Consider the following 20229-nt stretch of genomic DNA (forward strand, 5'->3'; position numbering starts at 1 on the left):
ACTCAGTGGCCACTGTCACCACCTCCTCTCTCCAAAACTGATGTAGAAAGAGGTAAGGGCTGCCCTCCCTACCCCCCCCCCACACACACACACACACATAGCCCTGCTGGCTAACCCTGAGCCGCTCACAGGTCCTCCTGTGTTAGCGGCTCTTTGGCCAAAACAGTAGAAGCAGTATGACTGGGAGACCAGGAAGCCAGGGAGAAGGAATGGCTCAGGCAAAAAGCACAGATCTCAGGCTCAGCTCACTTAGGTTCCAATTCTAACTTGAATTTCAGGCCTTGTTGTTCATACCTGTAAATAGGATCCAGTACTTCTCACAATCCAGCAATCCCTCTCCTAGAAATGTATACAAGTGGCCAGCTGGTCACTGCATGGTCAGGCCTCATAAAAACATCACAATTCTGCCCCAAGGCTATCCTCTAGGCTATCACAGCAGCATGTCTGTGAAAAATGGCTAAGTTTTTAAAAATCCTTTAAGAACAATACCAAAGTTTAGATCTCTCAACTTCTTTAACCATTAAAAAAAAACTCTTAAAAATCAATAATAAAGATGTGAACATACCAATAGAAATATGAGCAAAAGAGAAAGACAATTTGCCAAATACAAATAACCTGTATTTTAATTTCACAATATTCAATGATATAAAAAATAAAATGGCCATGAGAAACCATTTTTCTCCCATCAGACTCAGTAAGTGGATGAAAAGAATATTCACTGTGGACCAGGGTTACAGAAACTAGTATATTCACATAGTACACAGGGAAAGATCAATTAGTACCACCTTTCTGAAAGGTCATTTGGAAATTTGTATGAAGAGCCTTTAAATGATTTACATTTCCTTTGATCTAGTTATCCCATGTCTAGGAAATACCCTAAGTGAATATCTAGAGAAACATATAATTTACATGAGGATGTTCATTACAGCATTATTTATAAAAAGACACAGCCTATAAGTCCAACAATAGAAGATTCTGCCATGACCTATCTAACATTAGGGAAGAATACCAAGCAGTCATTTTAAAACCTTAGGAATAAGATTAGTGGGACATGATAAAAATGTTAATAGCAATTATATTCTGGTAGTGAAATTAGGATACATTCATGTCACCTCCACCATTTTTCACAAAACAGGTACTTCCATAATTTAAAAAAGTGTAAAATGAATATACCTAAAGCTCCTCACTCCTCTGTGCCGACACTGTTGTATATAGGTTAAATATGATTTCAAATCCATGTGGTTATGACTTCAGTGAAGTTGTTTTAATACACTTGTTTATGACAATGACAAAGACAAAAGGAATGGTTGTTTTTTTAGAAGTAAAATTGTTTTGCTATAAGAATGCACAGAAGTCATCATTCTACATTTGGTGTCACTGATAAGCAGTCAGCAGCCCCTCTGGGGGCTTATCTATAAGAGCACATGGAGAAGCAACTATGGCAGGGGGATATTTAAAAAATAAATACTGAGAGTTCGTGAGCATCACTTGAGTTTTGGTTTGGGCAAGGTGACTCTTCCTAACCTAAATCTCTCTGAAGAGCCTTGGGGCATTTGAGGCTTTCTAGGTGAAGCACTCCAGGAAGACAGTGGTGATAAACCTCAAAGCTGGCCCTGTGAAAAGAGATCGGCCTGCCTAGCAACACTGACACGTATTTCCGTTCCCTAGCAATGCGCTCCAAATCAGCTCTAGGCTGGATCCCGGCTCTCCTACGTATTTTAACTCGTATAAAAAGGTACACCTCACATTAAATGTGGACTTTATTGTTCTTTACCTGGAACAATAGTGTGATTAATCTTTCATTTGTTTGAAGTATGTTACTTATTTTACTTATTAAGAGATGTTATACTATATACTACTGGCTTGTGAAATTATAATTTCACAGCAAACCTGTGCTAAATAAATTGCTGGCAAAGACAACTCAGTCTCTGAGCATAACTTTTGCTGCCTCCCAAAATATATAAAAATAGAACAAAACAGACATTTTTACTGGCTTCTCCCGAAACTGTCTGGCATGGCCCTTAATTAAACTTGGAGATCCCCGACTCATTCTCTCTCTCTCCTTCCAGGCACATTTCTGCTCCTCCAATTCAAATGTCCACCCCCAACAAGCCCCTTCCTCCGCCGCTGCTCAGGCAGTGCTATATAATAAGGGAGTCCTGGATCACGTCACACGGATGAATACATAGGGCAACATGACATTCTTCAAAGCAGCCAGAAGAACCAGCCCCATGATCAGTTTCTACCACCACATTCCTTATACTGGCATATCTTGTTTTACTGCACTTCATTTAACTGCACTTCACAGATGTGGCATTTTTTACAAATTGAAGGCAAGACTTTCCACCAACAAAAAGATCAGACTCGCTTTACTGCAATACTCACTTTATTGCAGTCATCTGGAACAACCCACAGTAACTCCCAAGTATGCCTATACTGAACTCAACAAAGCTAAGAGATCAGCAGTCAATGAAGGCTGGAAATTCTGTGCCAATTTCCTGAAAAGAAAGAGCCCTGAAAAAACTCATACCATCCTAGTTTTCTATCCCCTTTTGACCACCCTTGACACTAAAAGTTTTTGTTTCCTCAACTTCAAATGAGGACTCATTTTAGTGTTTTGGATATTTTATGACCAATGGAAAATTTAAGAGTCATGTGTTAAAACACTAAACCAAATAACTGAGATAATTCTTCCTAAGATCTAGGAAATAGGATATCCGCCACAGCTACTGGGACTCAAGTGGAACCCTCTGGAACAATGAGGTGCCACTTGTCTAGTGAAAAGTCCCTAGGAGAACGATATCTCTTGGAAGAAATAGTTCTTTGTCAAAGTTCTCAAAATAGCTATTCCACAGTAGCACCTTTTCAACAGATCACTCTGTGCAAATTGAAAGTCTCTGTACAGAGAATTCTGTGGAACAGATAGGAGACAAAAATGCCAACTGTTCAAGAGAAAACTGGGTGTTTGGCTGATATCCTTGCGAAAAAAACAAAGCTCATGTGGGCCTTGCTCTCCAAAAATTATGGGAGGGTCCAAACACAGCACAGACTGGATTTTTAGTGTGAGATTCTATTAAAAGTAACCAAAGATCAGCAATGAAGGGGGTCCTTGGGTGTCTACGAGCACCCTCACACTCAAAGCAGGATGGCACACTACAAACCTACAGTGAAAAGGAATATAGAAAATTTATGATTTATGCCATTAGAGTTAATTAAGCCTGTGGAAAAAAACTGGCCAAAGACAATCAGAACTCTGGCTGGCCAGCAAGTCTCCCTGCAAATAATGGAACTACTTCTCAAAATTATCTTTCAGTAATTTTCCCCCCAAGGACCTCTTATTTTGAAGACTGCTTTTATGAATAACTGATTTGTTTCTCCAAAGAGAACTGCCCTTTTGCACTAAGAGCCTAACCCCCTTAGGCCCCTCAGGCCGCAGGACAGCTGGGTTTCAGTGCCAGCCCTACCAGGAGCTGCGCCAGCTCCAGCAAGTTACTGCTCCAAGAGCCGGGTGACATGAATTTCTGTTGCCATGGTGGGAAGAAGATGCACAAGCAATGATAACCTTTATCCAAAATCATCTTGTTAAAGCAGCACCATCTCTGGCTATCTTCAACAGATCATTTCCACTCGATTTTGTAGGAACTCAAGATCATTATTTTAGGTAACAATTACTGCTCTGTCCTATAGAGATCAAAAAATATACCGTAAATCTGATGATAAGAGATATGGTACTGAGGGCCTGGTTTTTCCTCAACTTTTATAAAAGTAGTGCTGGACATATTTTTGAGCTATGTAATGCAAGGTGTTCCCTACACATAATTTCTGTTTGCCGAAAGATCCTCACACCAAAAGATCCTCAAGGCCTGTGTCTTGAGGGTTCTTCAACTGGGGAGCAGGAGCTGCCTGTGCTCAACGCCCAACCCCTTCCTTCCCATCTTCAAACATGCAAAACTGTCCCCCTTTACTTTTCCCCTCACTGTCAGTGAATCGGCCACCTGCCAGCACTGGAGGAGACAGAGACCCTCAACCACCACAACTGGTCTCCTCTACTCCCCGCCCTCATCTTCCTCCAGCTTTTCTTCATTGCTTTGTAGATCTGTCAATTTTTAACAGGAAGCTTCAGGCCTGTGGAAGTGCTTAGAGACAGCTGGTTGTCCCAACATCCATCCTCCTTTTCTTCCATTGTAATAGGAGCCCCAGTGCTTCGCCAAGCACGTGGCCACCTAGAAGGAACATTTCCTAGCTTCCCTTGCAGCCAGGCGAGGCCATGTGACAGCATTCTGGCCAATGGGATGTAAGGGGAAATAGTGACTGCATTTTCTAGGAATTATCCTTACAGGAAAGGAGCAGGCCTCTTTTTTCTCTTCCCTTTCTTCCTGCTTCTGAACTATGAATGTGATGGTTGGAAGTCCAGCAGCCATCCTGTACTAGGGATAGAAGTCACACACTCAGGATGGTAGAACAGCAACATAGAAGAAACCCAAACCCTTGACACCATGAAGCTGTTGGAAGGCTGACCTCCAGCCTTCTTTTACATTAAGGGAGATATACTTTTATTTTGTTTAAATCACTATCATTTTTTGGCTTTCAGTCACTTGCAGTTAAATAGGGCAGCACTACATTTTGGTATTTTAGATTTTGCTGTAATGTTTGAAGGAACAGGTAATAAAATACACAGTGCTAGTTATTTTGTAAAATAATAGAGGCTAAAAAATAAGAGCTTAGCAAAATCCACAGAATGGCAAATGTATGTATAAAGGTTTACTGTTCAAAAAAAACAAAAAAACAAAAAAAACTTTAGGTCCCATGACCTTCCATGAAATGATTTTTGGGCCACTGTGGGAAATAATGTGGGCAAGATAAAACCATATCTACCCCCTCATTCTACTCAACATCTCTCTGATACTTGACAACGACCTTTTCTTTCTTCTCAAAAACTTCTTCTTTCTTTCAGGCTTTGGTAGCACGCCCCACCCCTCCTCCTGACTCTTTCACTGCTCTCCTACCCTGTCTCCTCTCCTCCACCAGTCAGCTCAAATAAAACACAGTCACTTTCCAGGGTTAGTCTCAACTCTTGTCCTTCTTAATGGCAAGAGCAGAAGCCCAGAATTCACATGTATCATCAATCAAGAGGACCCATTTTATCTGTTCCCCCCACACAAAACAACAAAAATGTAGCAACCTCCGGCTTCTAATGTTGTAAGATCAACTCAGTCTCTCAAAACTCAAAACTTCCTGTTGAAGAGGGCAGACCAGAGCCCATGCCTTTTGATCTCAATATCCTACTGAAACGAATATCAGTAAGTACAGTAAGGATTAAAACCACAGCCTTAGACAGAAATGGTAGGGAACATCCATGGACATGAGATTTCAACAAATTTCTGGATGACAAAGTAGAATGAAGAGCTAAGATGAATGAACTAAAACAAAATACAGCCAAAAGGATATTTGAGGAAGGCTCCAGGGAAAGCCCTCCACTCTCTGACACCCTGGGAGATCTGCACTGAGATCTGACATTATAGGACAGTGGATGAGGTTTAGGAGGTTCTGCCTCCCACCTACTCAACCTTAATGAAGTCCATCAGACACCAGGCCACATTTAAGCACACAGAGGTCTGTCAAATTCCCAGTGTCAAAATTTGTGACAAAGACCTTAACCAAGACAAGAGTCAGGAGGACCTGTCAGAGAAGCTCCCATACCCTAGTCAGACAAGAAAGCCCTACAGGAAAAACTCTACGGTTTTAACAGCGCCCCCACCCCCCCCCACTAATTTCCTCTCCCCCTCCTTAAAGAACTTCCTTCTTGGTCTGGGGCACTTGCCACATGACTCACATGGCTGCAGGTACCAGCTTGCAATCCTTTAATTTGTCTGAAAAAATCCTTTTTGCTGATGAATATCTAGCAGACATTTTGTTTACAGTCGACAGCAGTCAGGAGAGAGACGAGGCAAGACCCTGCTGTGTCTCCCCATCCTTCCTTGTCTCAATGGGAGTTTATTTGTGTTATCCTGCCCCGCCCCTCATGCTCTCCCTCTTCCACAACTGTACTTGGAGGGGAGACGAATTGACGGGTAACCCTTTTAGGCATGGTCACCAAACCCAAGGAGGAGTCTACTGGACATCAAACTATGAAAGCTTACCAGTTCAGGAAGCTCTGTACCACCACAAAATAAAGGTGATTCCCTGAGTCTGACAATCCACCGGGTATTAGATTTTGATGAAACATCATTAGGATGACCACATAATGTATTCTCCAAACTGGGACACTAAATAGCAAAAGTGTCACCTTACTAATCACCCCCCTAGGCCAAACCCATTATCACTGACTTCTTCAACCCTTCTCTTCCTTGGTGAGTGATACTGTTCTTTAAAGCAACAGTTCTTGAATTTTTGGATCTCAGAACTTCTTATTACTGAGGACCTCAATAGTTATTTATTTAAGTTCTATCTACTGATATTTGTCATTATTAGACTAAAACTTGGGAAATTTCTAAAATACAAGAATATGCAACTATGGTAGTTCCTCGAAAAATTAAACACAGAATTACCGTATGATCCAACAATTCCATTCCCGGATATAAACCCAAAATAATTGAAAGCGAATACTCCAACAGATATTTGTACACCCATGTTCATAGCAGAATTATTCACAATTTGGGTTGTTTGTAGTTTAGAGCTACTACAAAGAATACCACTTTCAATATTCTAGTAGTTGTCTGAACATATGTACATATTTATGCTCGGTAATCACCCAGAAATGGAACCATTAGATCATGAGGTTTGTATACATTTAGTTTTAGTAAATATTGCCAAACAGTTTTCTAAAATGCTTGTACCAATTTATACTCCCACAAGCAGTATGTAAAAGTTCCATTTGCTCCGCACACTTGCCAATCCTTAGTATTTTCAGTCGTCTTAATCTCAGCTATTCAGGTGGGTGTGTAGTAGCATTTTATTCACTGGTTTTAACTCACATTTCCCTGATGGCAAATGATGTAGGGAATATTTTCATTTGTTTATTGACCATCTTGAAGTACTCATTTTTCTACTGAGTTGTCTTTTTTATATATTTATTTTGTAGGAATTCTTTATAGATTCTGACTATGAGTCCTGTGTCCGATATATTTTTTATAAATATCTTCTCATTGTCTGTGACCTTTCTCTTGATTCTCTTAATAATTCAAGAAACAGAAGCTCTTAATTTTAATGTAGCTCAATTTATCAATTGTTTCCTTTATAGTTCATGCTTTTTTTTAAATAGGGACTTTCAAACATCTCTATACCATTATCATACCTAAAAAAAAAAAAAAATTCCTTTATATTAAGTATTTAAATTTACCCAATAATTTAAATTCTTTTCTCTTTACAGCAGTTTGATTGAATGGATCCAAGTAAGGTCAGAAATCATTAATATCCCTTAAGTCTTTTAATCTGTAGGATTTATTTTCCATGTAGATCTCTCTTCTCTCTTATTTTTTTTTAAGTTGGGGAGAGGGGTGTCTCCTTGTCATTTATTTCCTAAAGGTACCGGATCATTTGTCCAGTGGTGTTTTTCAATGGATTCTTCCGCTCCTTGCATTTTCTGTAAACTAGTACTTAGAACTAGAGTCTTGATTGGGCTCCGATATGCTTTTTGTACAAGATTCATCCATTAGTAGTATTGTCCATCAAGAGATACACAGTATCTACTTGTGTCTGTGATGGAGATATCACTAATGGTTACTACCTCATTCTAGTAATTCAGTGATAATTGAAAATATTTATGTTCTATCACTCCTTTTCTATTTACCCTATGAAGAGAAACTTTTCCCAAAGCTTTAGTTAACGTGGTTTGGCCAACATCCTCTAAGTGGAAGCTGACTTTAATATTTATTTCTGTCGTTCTGCTTTCATATAGGTTTCGACTTTTATAAATTCTTTTTTATTTTTTTGCCAGCTTATCAATATACTGAAAAACGTATTTTAGTTTTATTTTAGCAAATAAAATATTTTTTAGTTATTTTTAGTGGGAGAGTTAATTAGGGTATTCAGTCCACTATACTGCTGGGAACATTAGTCCTAAACCCTTCGGTAAGTTATTTAAATAAAGGGTAATCTTAAAATTAAATAAGAGAAACTTCTCCTAATAAACTATTTGGTTATTCTAAGGCAGGAATTTTCAAACTTTTTCATCTCATGACACACATAAACTACTAAAATTCTGTGGCACACCAAAAAAATACATATTTTTGCAGATCTGACCCCCCCAAAAAATTTAATTTTGATTCATTCACACTGGGCAGCTATTATTGTGTCGGCTGTTGTCATTTTTTTATTTGACAATCTAAGAGAAAAGAGGTCAGTTCCCCTGACTAAATAGTCAGGAATTGCATGTTTTAAAAATTATTGTGGTACATTGGTTGAAAATTGCTATTTTAAGGTGAAATTTCTATAGGAAAGGCATGATAATGCCTCAGAACAACCCAATTCTAAATCCAATTGTTCAAATGAGAAAACTGAGGTAAGTAAGGGGTAGAGCCAGGTTATAAATCAAGCAATTCAACTCCAAGTCTATCCTGGTAACTACGAGATCACAATGCCTAAGATCAAGAAACAAGTCAATACTCAGTAATCGTTTGTGAGGAAGGAGAAACCACACACATGCAAAGACCCTCTGGCAGTTATGGTGGCTACAAATTTACTGAGGAAAGGAAATACATCATTTGTATCAAAAGCTGAAACAATGTATACACCTTCTTGAGTCCATAGTTGTAAACAAAGAACTTATCTAAGAATATCATGCATGCAGAAGTTTTTCAGTTTGTTTTTTTTTTTAACAAGGGTATTTTCTGCAGCCTGCCTACAACAGCAAAAAACTTAAATACCCGGCTGTTTCAATAAGTTATGGGACAGTCAAACAGCAAAATGACCTACAGCCATTAAAAATTATGCTGGGTTAGAATTTTTAAAGACCTTAATAATGTTTAAGGCATATCCTAGTTTTAAAAAATCAAGTTATAGAAAAAGAAAAAAACAATTGAGTCATAAAACAGTACTACACGTAGTACAGGAATGTGCAGTGTGTATAAAAAGAAAGCATACACACCAAAACATTAACAGTAGTTATCTCTGAGTGGCAGGATTAAGGTGATTTTTTTTTCGTGCTTCTACAATGAGTATCTTTTATAATTTAAAAAAAGTTTGAAATAGTGTTTACAAAGAGCTTAATGAACATTAACAATTTGGAAAAATGTTTCTGACAGCATAAAAAGGCAAGCTATCAGATCATGCATGGTGGCCACTGTTACAGCCATATGCAGCAATAGGCATAGGAGACATACTCATTTGAACAATGGTTGTTTCTCTGAATGATGAGACTATAAATGGATTTCATACTCATATATACACATTTCTGTGATTTCTAAAATAAATACTAACCTGAATAAGTGTTGAGATAGGGAAATTCTAAAATGAATTTTGAGAAAATAAGATTTAAATAGGTAGAGGTAGGTAGAGGGATGACAAAGAAAGAACACATTTTGAGGGCTGGAAATAGCAAGGGCCAAGATCCATGTCACAAAGGCACCAAAGCAAGAGGAATGGGCTGGTTAAGAGAGAAGGCTCTAAAGGACCAAGTTTAAGAGATCTAAAAAGGGGGCCAGAACTCTTAATTTTTTTTTTCCTATAATTCATAGGGTGGTTTCAGAGCTGCTAGAAAATACAAAGGACAGATGGACAAGAAGGGGCTAAGAACAAATCCTAAAGGGAGGGAGTTCAATTAGAAAGGTTTACAAAAGTACAAGCATCAATTCCTGAACTATGGGAAATACGTAAGAGCAACAGATAAGGAATTCAGGTAACACCTCATTAAAACCTATGACCTGGACTGGGTGACAGAGCAGACACAGAGACTAATGGATTTCAAGTTGCAGCAACTCTGAGATCTGATTGTACTTGCAGAGGAGACAGAAAGAGGAGGGTCAACGTGTAGAATGAGAAAAGGCAGACTTGAGACAAAGTTAAGTTTACACTGACTGAGGGCATGCACCTAAGAATGTCCTGCACACCAGAGGAAAAATTGGGACAACTGTAATTGTACAACAATCAAATAAGATTATATAAATATACATGCATATATATTTAGTAATATATATATATATATATATATATTTTTTTTTTAAGCAAAAAAAAAAGAAAGAAAAAATGTCCTGCAAACCACCAACACCACAGGACTAGCAAGATACAGATGTGGGGCCCTGGCCAGATAGCTCATTTGGTTGGGAGCACTGTCCAGATGAGTGAAGATTGTGGGATCAATCGTCAGTCAGGGCATGAACAAGAATCAACCATTGAATGCATAGACAGACAGGTGGAACAACAGATTCTCTCTCTCTCTCTCATCAATAAATAAAAATTAAATTTAAAAAAATGTTTAAAGGCACAGATGTGGAGACGAGGCTCTCAGAATCAGCCACTGAGGGATCCAGAGTCAATGACAGATATTCTCACATCAGAAACCCACGAACAGAGAGTGTTACCAGTAAATCCCACGTCTCAAGGGCTCTTTCAAAAACAGCAAAGTCTTCACAGAGAAATCCAGCACAAAGGTCAACAAATCAAAAGGACATCTAATTTTGGAAGGACAGGCCAAGTCCTTCCGCACAAACAGCAGCCACTCATAAGCACCACAACCTGGAACAAGAGGCTGCCTCTGGGGAGAACTAGGTAGGAGGAAGGAGGTGCTCACAGGGCACCCTTTGTGTCTATCAAATTCTGAACCATGTACTGCCTAGTCAAAACAACATAACAACATTTAACTTTCCTTAAAAGGTCACTCAACTTAGTGGGCCCTATGCCATCTCCACTGTTGGGGCAAACAGCAGGAGAACAAAGATCAGGGACTGGCAGGGTGAGCAGGTCTGCCCTCGCTGGCACTGTACCACCACCCCAACCAGGCAACTGTCACATGGCAAGGCTTGCAAGGCTAGGACTCTGCCCAATGCCAAGAACAGATTAGTATTCTTCCAACAAGACTCTGGCAAAATTAACAATCAAGTGTCAGGATCTGTGTCCTTTCCAAACGAGATGCAGTATGATAACAGGAAAGGCTGTGCTTCCTCACCCCCAGCAGCCTCCAGCGCCAATCAGAAAGGCCAGGGCTGTCACAGCACAGGGACAGGTTAAGAAGCTGTGTGCCGGACAGCCACTCTGCACACCAACTGGGACACTAATGAGTCCAATGCACTCCACCTATGTGCATCCTAGAAAGGATGGAAGAGTGTGCAAGTCAGGTGTATTGATGCTCACACTTGTTTGAATGGTTTAAAGGATGATTATTTGCACTATAAAATTAGTTACAAGATTCATTTCAAAGATTTCCCAGATGCATTCAAGTTAAAGAATTTCTTCAAATTAATGGAGAAAGAATGATTATTTGAAGCCAAAATTGGTATAAAATTCTGGACATTTTCCTCATAATATCCAAGTGGCTGCTCTCAGGGATGGCTTTCAAAATGTATAATCACCAGGCATCTATTAACCAGGAAAACAACCTAATCAACTGTTTTTACAAAAACAAAAATGTTTCTCAGAAGCTCCACATTTAGCATATGAGAATTTATTTTTTATATATTTGATATTTTGAAAGATTTATTTTGCTATTTTTTCCACATAGGAAAAACAGGTACTATTTGGGCTTTTCTTTTCTATCAATCAATGCAGAAGCTTTAAAAGTCTGTAAACTAATTCTGTACTCTTGAAAGCAGCATTATGCAACATAATGAGGGGAAAAAAAAATTTTTTTAAGCTTCATACTATTAACCCTTCTGCATCTAACCACCTGTGTGACATTGGGCTATGGTATCCACTTCTATAAAATAATGACCTTTAGGATCCCTTCTAATTCTAACATCTGGTGAGAGCAATTTAACATTTTTAAGAGACATAAATTTTTCTAAAGAAAAAAATCACAAATTTGTGCAAACAGAACATTTAAAACAAAATTAGCTTTTTTAAAAAAAACTGATTTTAAGTACTCATAAATTGGGGAGTAATTGAGTTCTTAAAATACAATTAGACTGAGCAACATAAATTAAGAAACTTAAGCCCTGGCTGAATAGCTCAGTAGGTTAAAGAACTGACCTGATTTGCCAAGGTTACAGGTTCGATCCCTGGTCAGGGCACATATAAGAATCAACCAATGAATGCATAATAAGTGGAACAACAAATTTATGTTTCTCTCTTTCTCTCTCTCTCCCTCTCTTTCTCTCACCATCCCAAAGAAACTTAAAATGGTGGGTTATATGACAAATCAATCTTTCACCATTTCTCCTTATGATTAAGTCTGAGAACCCTAGCTTTGATTCACTGATTTCTTCAATACCAAAGAATCTGTCAACAAAGAAAAATAGTTCTGAGAAAAAGCATTTCCCCTACACCTGAAGTAGCTATAGCTCTTAAAATCCGTCGTCGTAGTCGGCAGCCGTCCGTCTCGAGAGACAATGGTGTAGCTTCTTAAGAGTCTATCTGCACCGCCGAGAATGGCTGTGCAGTCCGACTCGGGAGTGACACGGTATCTGTCTCCTCCCGTGTTGAATCGACATCTTGTGATGACGCTGGAGTGTCCTCTCCAGTGAAGCTGAAGCTACAGAGCCTGGGCAGGGTGATATGGAGGGTCTGCTGCCCATGCCCGTCCGTCTCGAGAGACGATGGTGTAGCTTCTTAAGAGTCTATCTGCACCGCCGAGAATGGCTGTGCAGTCCGACTCGGGAGTGACACGGTATCTGTCTCCTCCCGTGTTGAATCGACATCTTGCGATGACGCTGGAGTGTCCTCTCCACTGAAGCTGAAGCTACAGAGCCTGGGCAGGGTGATATGGAGGGTCTGCTGTGGCCCATGCAGCAGACCCCCCCTCTCTTCGCAGCTGAAGGGTCCAAGGGAAAGACGGAGTCAATACAGCTTGGCTTCAGGTGCGCCGCAGGAGTTGCCGGTGTTGACTACAACGTCAAACCGCCTTAGGGACTCCGGCTCTGAATTTTCTGTCGGGGTTTACTCCCTTAGCCTTTCCCCTGAAGAGGTATGCCGCAAGGCAGCGGAGGTTTTTTGGAGTCAGAGTTTTCCTTCTCTGAGCTCTTAAAATAAGATTTTATTATTTTAGTAGTTCACTCTTAAAAAGTATATCAGAAAACCATTTCTAATGATTCACCACTGTCCTAACAATATATGTATCATAGTAGTACTATGAAGGGAAGATAATTGAATAGAGCGACGTTCCTTCTACAGTTTAAGCTTGACTGTGATTCTGAGCACTGAAAAACAGTAAGAAAATAAACTGAAAAGATAGGTCAGAGAAGGCCAAGCTCTGTCCGCAACACTTTCCTTAAAAGGTAATGAATAGGAAAAGACTAGTCCAAACATTTATAACAAAGATTTATTCATCTTCCAAAAGCAGGTGAATATTAAGTTTTTTCCCATAGAACTGTTTCAACCAAAAACAACTAACATTATTACAATGTGACTATTCCTGCCCCATCTGTATAACACGATCCACACAAATATCCTCTGATGCACATACTATTTTATCGCCCCATTTCAGAAATGGACAAACTGAGGCTTTTATACAAGTACTGTATAGTGATTTGCTCAAAGTTATACAGCTCTTAGGATGCAGAACCCAGGCTCAAGATGGACCTAACTAACTCTTAAGCCCCTACTTTAAACCACTGTTTTTAGATAAAACTTAAACTCCCCTTTCTAAATGTCACTATTCCCTCCTGATACTGGTTTCATCAATCAAGCAGGGAAGCCTTGAAAGGAGTAAAGCTCTAATTTAAATAGCTCTCCAGCATCTAAGTACAGCCGAAAACCCAGAACCTTCACTATAACTTCTAAAACAAAGTCTCTTGAAATGCCAATGCCATCACAAATTTTAAGAAGCCAATCTTTTGGCCCATGATTCATCTTCATTCCTAAGCTATATTGTAAAAACATGGTTGGGAAGGAAGAGGATCATTCCCAAAGTTTAAATTCCAATTTTCTTACTTTGGCAACAATACTGTGCTTTGGGACTTTAAAATTATAAGCATGATTCTCAGAGGAAAACATTTCCTTTATTAGCAACTGGCTATGAAAATTCCATTCTATGATGCTAAATATAACAAAATACCTTCTGACTTTTATAATAAACATATTAGCCAGGTTATTTTGAAACTGTCTGCTTATTTACAAAACAATTTTGCCACAGCAGTTAAGCAACTGTAACATTTTAAAGAATTTTCAAATTTGTTTCAGTTCTTTTAATGAATTGACCTGATATTGTTTTCTGAATTCTTCCATGAAATAAGCAAATTCCCATTTCACAATTTATTTCCCTAAAAAGATACCCTTTTGCCCTGGCTGGTGTGGTTCAGTGGATTGAGTGCTGGCCTGAGAACCAAAGGGTCGCTGGTTCAATTCCCAGTCAGGGCATACGCCTGGGTTGCAGGCCAGGTCCCCAGTTGGGGGTGCGTGAGAGGCAACCACACATTGATGTTTCTTTCCATCTCTTTATCTCTCCCTCCCCTCTCTCTAAAAACAAATAAAATCTTTTTTTTTAATACCCTTTTTTAGTTATTTCTAATTTTCTTAGGTTCTGACAAGAATATTGGCAAAAGCAAAATCATAGCAGTAGGTTTTTCAACCTATAAAATAAATCAGTATTTTTTAAAACTCTAAAATGTACATTCACCAAAGGCAAATAAAGTATTTCACAGTTCTTAAAATGGATCTATATTTAAAAACCCCATGCATGATAATTCAGAAATACAGTGATGGGGTGATGGGGCTGATTGCCTTGTTCAGAACTAATAGAGTACATCAGGCTTCTAACAGAATACAGTAGCTGCTATGTTTCAGGAAGCAACATGCACTTAATGGACCTCACAACCTCCAGTCATTATGTCATTGTATAAGTGGTAGTGCAGTTGTAAAAAATTAAGGCATCTTTAGCTGGACAGCTCCTCATGTCCTCCCTACCTAAAACAAGGGATGAGAAAATATTTAGAAATCATTGGGCACTTTTTTCCTTTCCTTTCCTTTTCTCTTCCCTTCTCTTTTTTCAAAGAGGTCTTTGTGGGTTTTTTTTGGGAGGGTGTTTTGTTTTTTACTTTATGACTTTATTGGGGTGACATTGGCCAGAAGTTCTTTTTTGGAGATGGGTCCAAGATGTCTTGGGTGGAGAGGATAAAAATTTTGTTTCACTTTGTAATCCAGTGGGGGTTTCCTGTGTGTATGGTTTGGTTTGGTTTTTACTAGTAATATGTCTACTTATTACAAATAGTTAGCTTTTTAAAAATATAGCACACTAGCTCCCATGCCTTCTTTTTTCCCCCTCTTCTCACACAAAGCCCCATCAACAAGTCTGACCTGTCACCCTTAAAGAGGGCTACTTAGCCTTCAAACATCTGAATACTCACCAACTACTATACAGGGTGGAGAAAGAGTTCTTCCAGGCCCAAACAGGGTAGTTAATAGGAAGATCAGAGATTGCTAAGTACCTTGTCTCTGCAAACGACTCCTAAACTTGCACAGAAGCCCTAAGTTTTCTCCAAAATATATCCTAAAAATTAATATAGAATGTTCTCCTTGGATGACCCACTGTCAAAAGCAACAACAGCCCTGGCTGGTGTGGTTCAGTGAATTGAGTGCCCATCTGCAAACCAAAAGGTCCAGGGTTGGATTCCCAGTCAGGGACCATGCCTGAATTGTAGGCAGGGGCCTTCGGGTTGGGGCGTGTGAGAGGCAACCAATCCATGTTTCTCTCCTTCTCTTTCTCCCTCCCTTCTGTCTCTGAAAATAAATTGATAAAATCTTTAAAAAAAAAAAAAAAAAGGCAACAAGAACAGAGTTGTTTAAAACCCAAAACAGTATTGACTGGTGTGGTTCAGTGGATTGAGTACAGGTCTGAGAACCAAAATGACTGCCGGTTCGATTCCCAGTCAGGGCACATGCCTGGGTTGTGGGCCAGGTCCTCAGTTGGGGGAGTGTGAGGCAACCACTCATTGATGTTTCTCTCCCTCTCCTTCTCCCTCCCTTCCCCTGTCTCTAAAAATAAAAATAAAATCTTTTTAAAAAATCCAAAACATTCTTTCACCTAAAACCTCCTGATATAACTGCTGTTCATACCCCTCACCACATCTTACACTTCCTTCCTGCTGTTTCCCTAATATCCCTTTCCTCCAGTTATCAAAACCTGCAAGCTACATAGGTGGGTGCTGTTGGCGTGGTATGCAGCCACAGGGCTTGATGGGAACAGCTGTTCCTAGGCTCCAGCCAAATAAATGCTAATCAGGTGGGAACATGATGGCAGATCTTCCAATTACCCAATATAACCAAGAAATTCAGACTGTTAGGAGTAATCTTGTTTTTAAAGCAACACGTAAACCAAAGAAAACATCTGCAGGTCACTCATTAGCAACACCCCAGGTAACCATCTCTTTCATTCTGGTACAGGGTCCCTCAGTGCATTCTACACACCACTCCAGATCAATTTACCAACTATGATGCTCCTAAACACTGCTGACTCGAGGCTCGAAACACTACCATGAAGTCCCAACCCTTATGCTGTTATTTAACATCCACAGTATCCCAACCACTCTCCCTTCACCTTTCTCAACTCGCCTACACAAACCTTTCACTTCAACAAGAAGTCTACTCCCTTTATCGCTGACCCCCTTAACCAGCCGCATCCCCGCCAAGATGGCCTCTTTTTTACTCTCCTCCTTTACCCCATCACTGCCTACACTTAAAGCAGGAAAAAAGCCCGTCTACTGGGAGTATACCTTCCAACACCTGCTGACTGCGTGAGTCAAGAGACCTCTCTGCTAAATGCCAACGGATTTCACTTTCAAGAAGGGTTTTAATCTCCTACGAGGCAAATCCCAAGGCCTTGTCTTGAAACACCCCGCCAAAAATTTTTGGAGGGGTGCGGAGAGCCTAAGTCGGGCACAGAGGAGTCGAGTCGCCTACCCGAGAAGGCTCTGCGGGGTCTCGACCTCTTAACACCCAGGAAGGCCTCGAGAGGTGGGGGACTGGAGTGTGACCCCAATCAGCCCTAGGAGGCAGGCGGCGGTGCGCACCCTCAGCGCTCTCCTTTTTGCGCCGCAGAGATACCACCCACAATCGGACCCAAAAGCCGCGACCCCGGGAATCCCGACTTGTTGACCAGACACGCACTCCGCAGGGTTCCCGCAACCAATGACCCTCGCGCTGCCCAGGCTCGGTGCCGACGTCGGCTACCACAAAGAGTCAAAGACCTAGACGACCCCTTTGCGCACGCCCCCGCGGACCTCCGAGAAGCGCCGCTGCCCCGGCCGCGCCCACCCGCAGACCGTCGCTACCTTGTCCTCCGGCGGTGCGTCCGGCTCGCGGACCGCCCTAAACCTCAGCTCGTTCATGCTGGAGACTACCGGGCAACGATGCCGCGGGGGAGCAGCGGAGCCGGCGGAGGAGGCAGCTCTGCGCGGGCACGCGCGGACTCCTCTCGGCCGGCCCCGCCCCGCCTAGGCAGCGCACGGCTCCGCAGCAGCTCGCAGGCCCACCGCAGCCTAGCAGTCAGCCCTGGACCTTGGCCCCGCCCAGCACCACCACCGCCCGTTCACCGGGGCGGAGCACGGTGGGCCCCCTCCAGCCCCGGCCCTCTCGCCCCCACTCTCTCGGCAGCAAGCACGCACGCGCACCTCCAAGGGAGATCCACCAATGGTGCAAATCCGCCAGGGAGGCAGGGCAGTGAGGGCGGGGTGGGGCGGAGAAAGTAGGCACGCATTGGACAGCAACGTGAGGGGGCGGGAAAAGGCGTGCGTTTCCGAGGAAGACTAGCCAATGAGAGCTCCGACCATACCGCAGATGGCTCGCGGTGACACCTGGAGGTAACGGGTTGCTGAAGGCGAAAGGCAACTTGGGGACCCTATCTCGACCTGTGCCTTGCTTGGTGCTCCGGGCTTTGTGCCCTTCTTAATCAGGGCTTTTCACTCCCGCTTGTAAATAGGCACTCGTTAGGCCCTGATGGGAAAACTGGGGAGCCAAACTGTGTAAGAGGAGGTCGTCACGTGTTAAGGAAGTGAAACCCAAACTTTAATCTGCGTTGCTTCGCAAAGTTGTCACTAGTACTTACTGAACATTAATTATGTGCTAGGCAGTGAACCAAGTAATCGCTTACATTTATCTCATTTACTCTGCAAACACCTGCCAGATAAGATCTTCCGCGGACCTTTTTTGGATAGGAATGCTTCCTACTTTTGTTCATAGCCGGATCCCCTATGTACCTGACACACCCTAAGTACTTGCTGAATGGATTTAAATTTTCTCCTAAAGGAAATTATTTCACCAAGGTCTCACAGCTAAAACGTGCCCACTAAGAATTAGAATACAACTGTTTCTTACCGAAGCCCACTCTAACCTATGTTGCTCAAACATCGCTTTCAGTGGTTCTTATTCGCTGTCTTGTAAGGATGTAAAACAAGTATAAAATGAGGTCCCTTCCCTTAAGCGTATTGTAATTTAACAAGGAAAGGAACTTGCATACAGACGAGTTGCAGTTTTGTATAAGCAATTTTGACCTGAACTGTGGGTTTGGGGGAGATAGAATTCTGAAAAGGGCATTATATCTTCTTGATTTCTCTAAGAGTATATTTCCAAGTTCCTGTAACAGTGTTTCACAGTGACAGTAAAAATAGGTGTAGAGGAACACTAAACTTAGTTGTTGTTTTTTTGTATTAACAAAATTGCGCATATCCTTGTTTGGGTTTTTTAGAGAAACATACCACTCCCTTCAGGCCAAAATTTATTTACAGAAAGCTTTGCTTTTGTGTTTTATCTTGTCTTTTGGTTTAATGTTATTGGTAAAAGTAAATACCATGCTGATGCTAATTTTAAAACTTTTAGTCTGCTGAAGACTGTGATCACCATTTTGACTGTTAAGTTGTCACTTCTTGATCTAAAGACCAGACACCCCTTAGGTAAATTAAACAAGGTTTATTGTTTAAAGAACCTAGCTCTGGCCAGTTAGCTCAGCTGATTGGAGCATCCTCCCATATACCAAAAGTTTGCAGGTATGATGCCCAGTCAGGGCACATACCTAGGTTGCAGGTTTGATCCCTGGTCGGTTGAGGTGCATTATGGAGGCACCAATCAGTATTTCCCGCCCCGACTCTCTCTCTCCCCTCCCCCTCCCCCCTCCCTTTCTCCCCCTCTCTCCCTCCCTCCTTCATTCCCTTCCTCTCTAAAACCAATTTTTAAAAAAAAAATCCTTGGGTGAGGATTAAAAAGAACCTAGAGGGACATAAACACAGAAATCACCACAAAGTCACTCTGAGACAGGTGGAGGTGTTGGTATCCAGATCCTCACTTTTAGGGCATCTAATTTTGCAAGGTCACATCTGAGTGAGTAAGCATTACATCAGTCCTTTCGAACCCAACCTAATATAAAGGAGGTTGGAGAACCAGTTCATGTATATCTGAATTCCAGAAGACACAGTATGATTGCTATTTATGCATTGGTTTGTTGATTCTTGTTATGTGCCCTGATGAGGGATCGAACCCACAACCTTGGCATACGGGATGACACTCTTAACCAACCAAGCAATCCTACCAGGGCCAGGGCAAAGACCTTCTTATGATGACTTTCCCTTGCATTTACAGAGGTCTTGCAAAGTCCTATAAGATCTCACCCCTGCTTCTATTTGCAGCCTCACTTTGCACTGCTTTCCTCATTGTTCGTTGTTCAGTGTGTTCCAGATACATCAGTCTTTTACAATAAAACTGGGAAGCCCCTCCCCCTTAAAAAGCTTTGAATTCTAAAGCTTAACTACTATCTCAACACCTTTTAAGCACCCTGTCCTTAAACATGCTATTCTTTCAGCCAGAGTACTCTTTCTTTAAGTCTCCAAACTGGCTTCTCCAGTAAAATGCTACCTCCTTGGAGAGACCTTCTCTGACCACAGGTCATAGCCATTCATATGTCTCCTTTCAACTGATCAAGAGCATTGTGGGTGGAGTTTAACTGCCACTTCAAAATGCCTTCAAATCCATTACACTTTGATTTGTCATTAAACCAAAATGTTATTATGTAAGCAAAAAGCACAGAAACAGCAGCAGAGTATACATTTGTTATTAGTGAAGCAAATGTTCCTTACTGGAGGAATGAACACATTTCGCAAAGGAACGGAGACTCTAGAAGTCCTAAGAAAGGAAAATACAGATAGGTGAAGCATTTAT

General features: G+C 41.1%; 1 protein-coding gene across 1 annotated transcript in view; it reads right to left on the bottom strand.

The window, feature by feature from the left end:
* The window catches only part of CDS2 (CDP-diacylglycerol synthase 2), a 47175-nt gene extending 29509 nt beyond the window's left edge, over positions 1-17666 (bottom strand). Inside the window, exon 1 of the mRNA XM_090286072.1 lies at positions 17355-17666. Coding sequence (XP_090142198.1) covers positions 17355-17411 — 57 coding nt within the window. The 5' untranslated portion in view covers positions 17412-17666. The remainder of the gene's footprint in view (positions 1-17354) is intronic.
* Between the last annotated feature and the right edge of the window lie 2563 nt (positions 17667-20229).

The sequence above is a fragment of the Furipterus horrens genome, unplaced genomic scaffold (genome assembly GCF_987537825.1).
Source record: "Furipterus horrens unplaced genomic scaffold, mFurHor1.1.pri manual_scaffold_8, whole genome shotgun sequence".
Lineage (NCBI taxonomy): Eukaryota > Metazoa > Chordata > Mammalia > Chiroptera > Furipteridae > Furipterus > Furipterus horrens.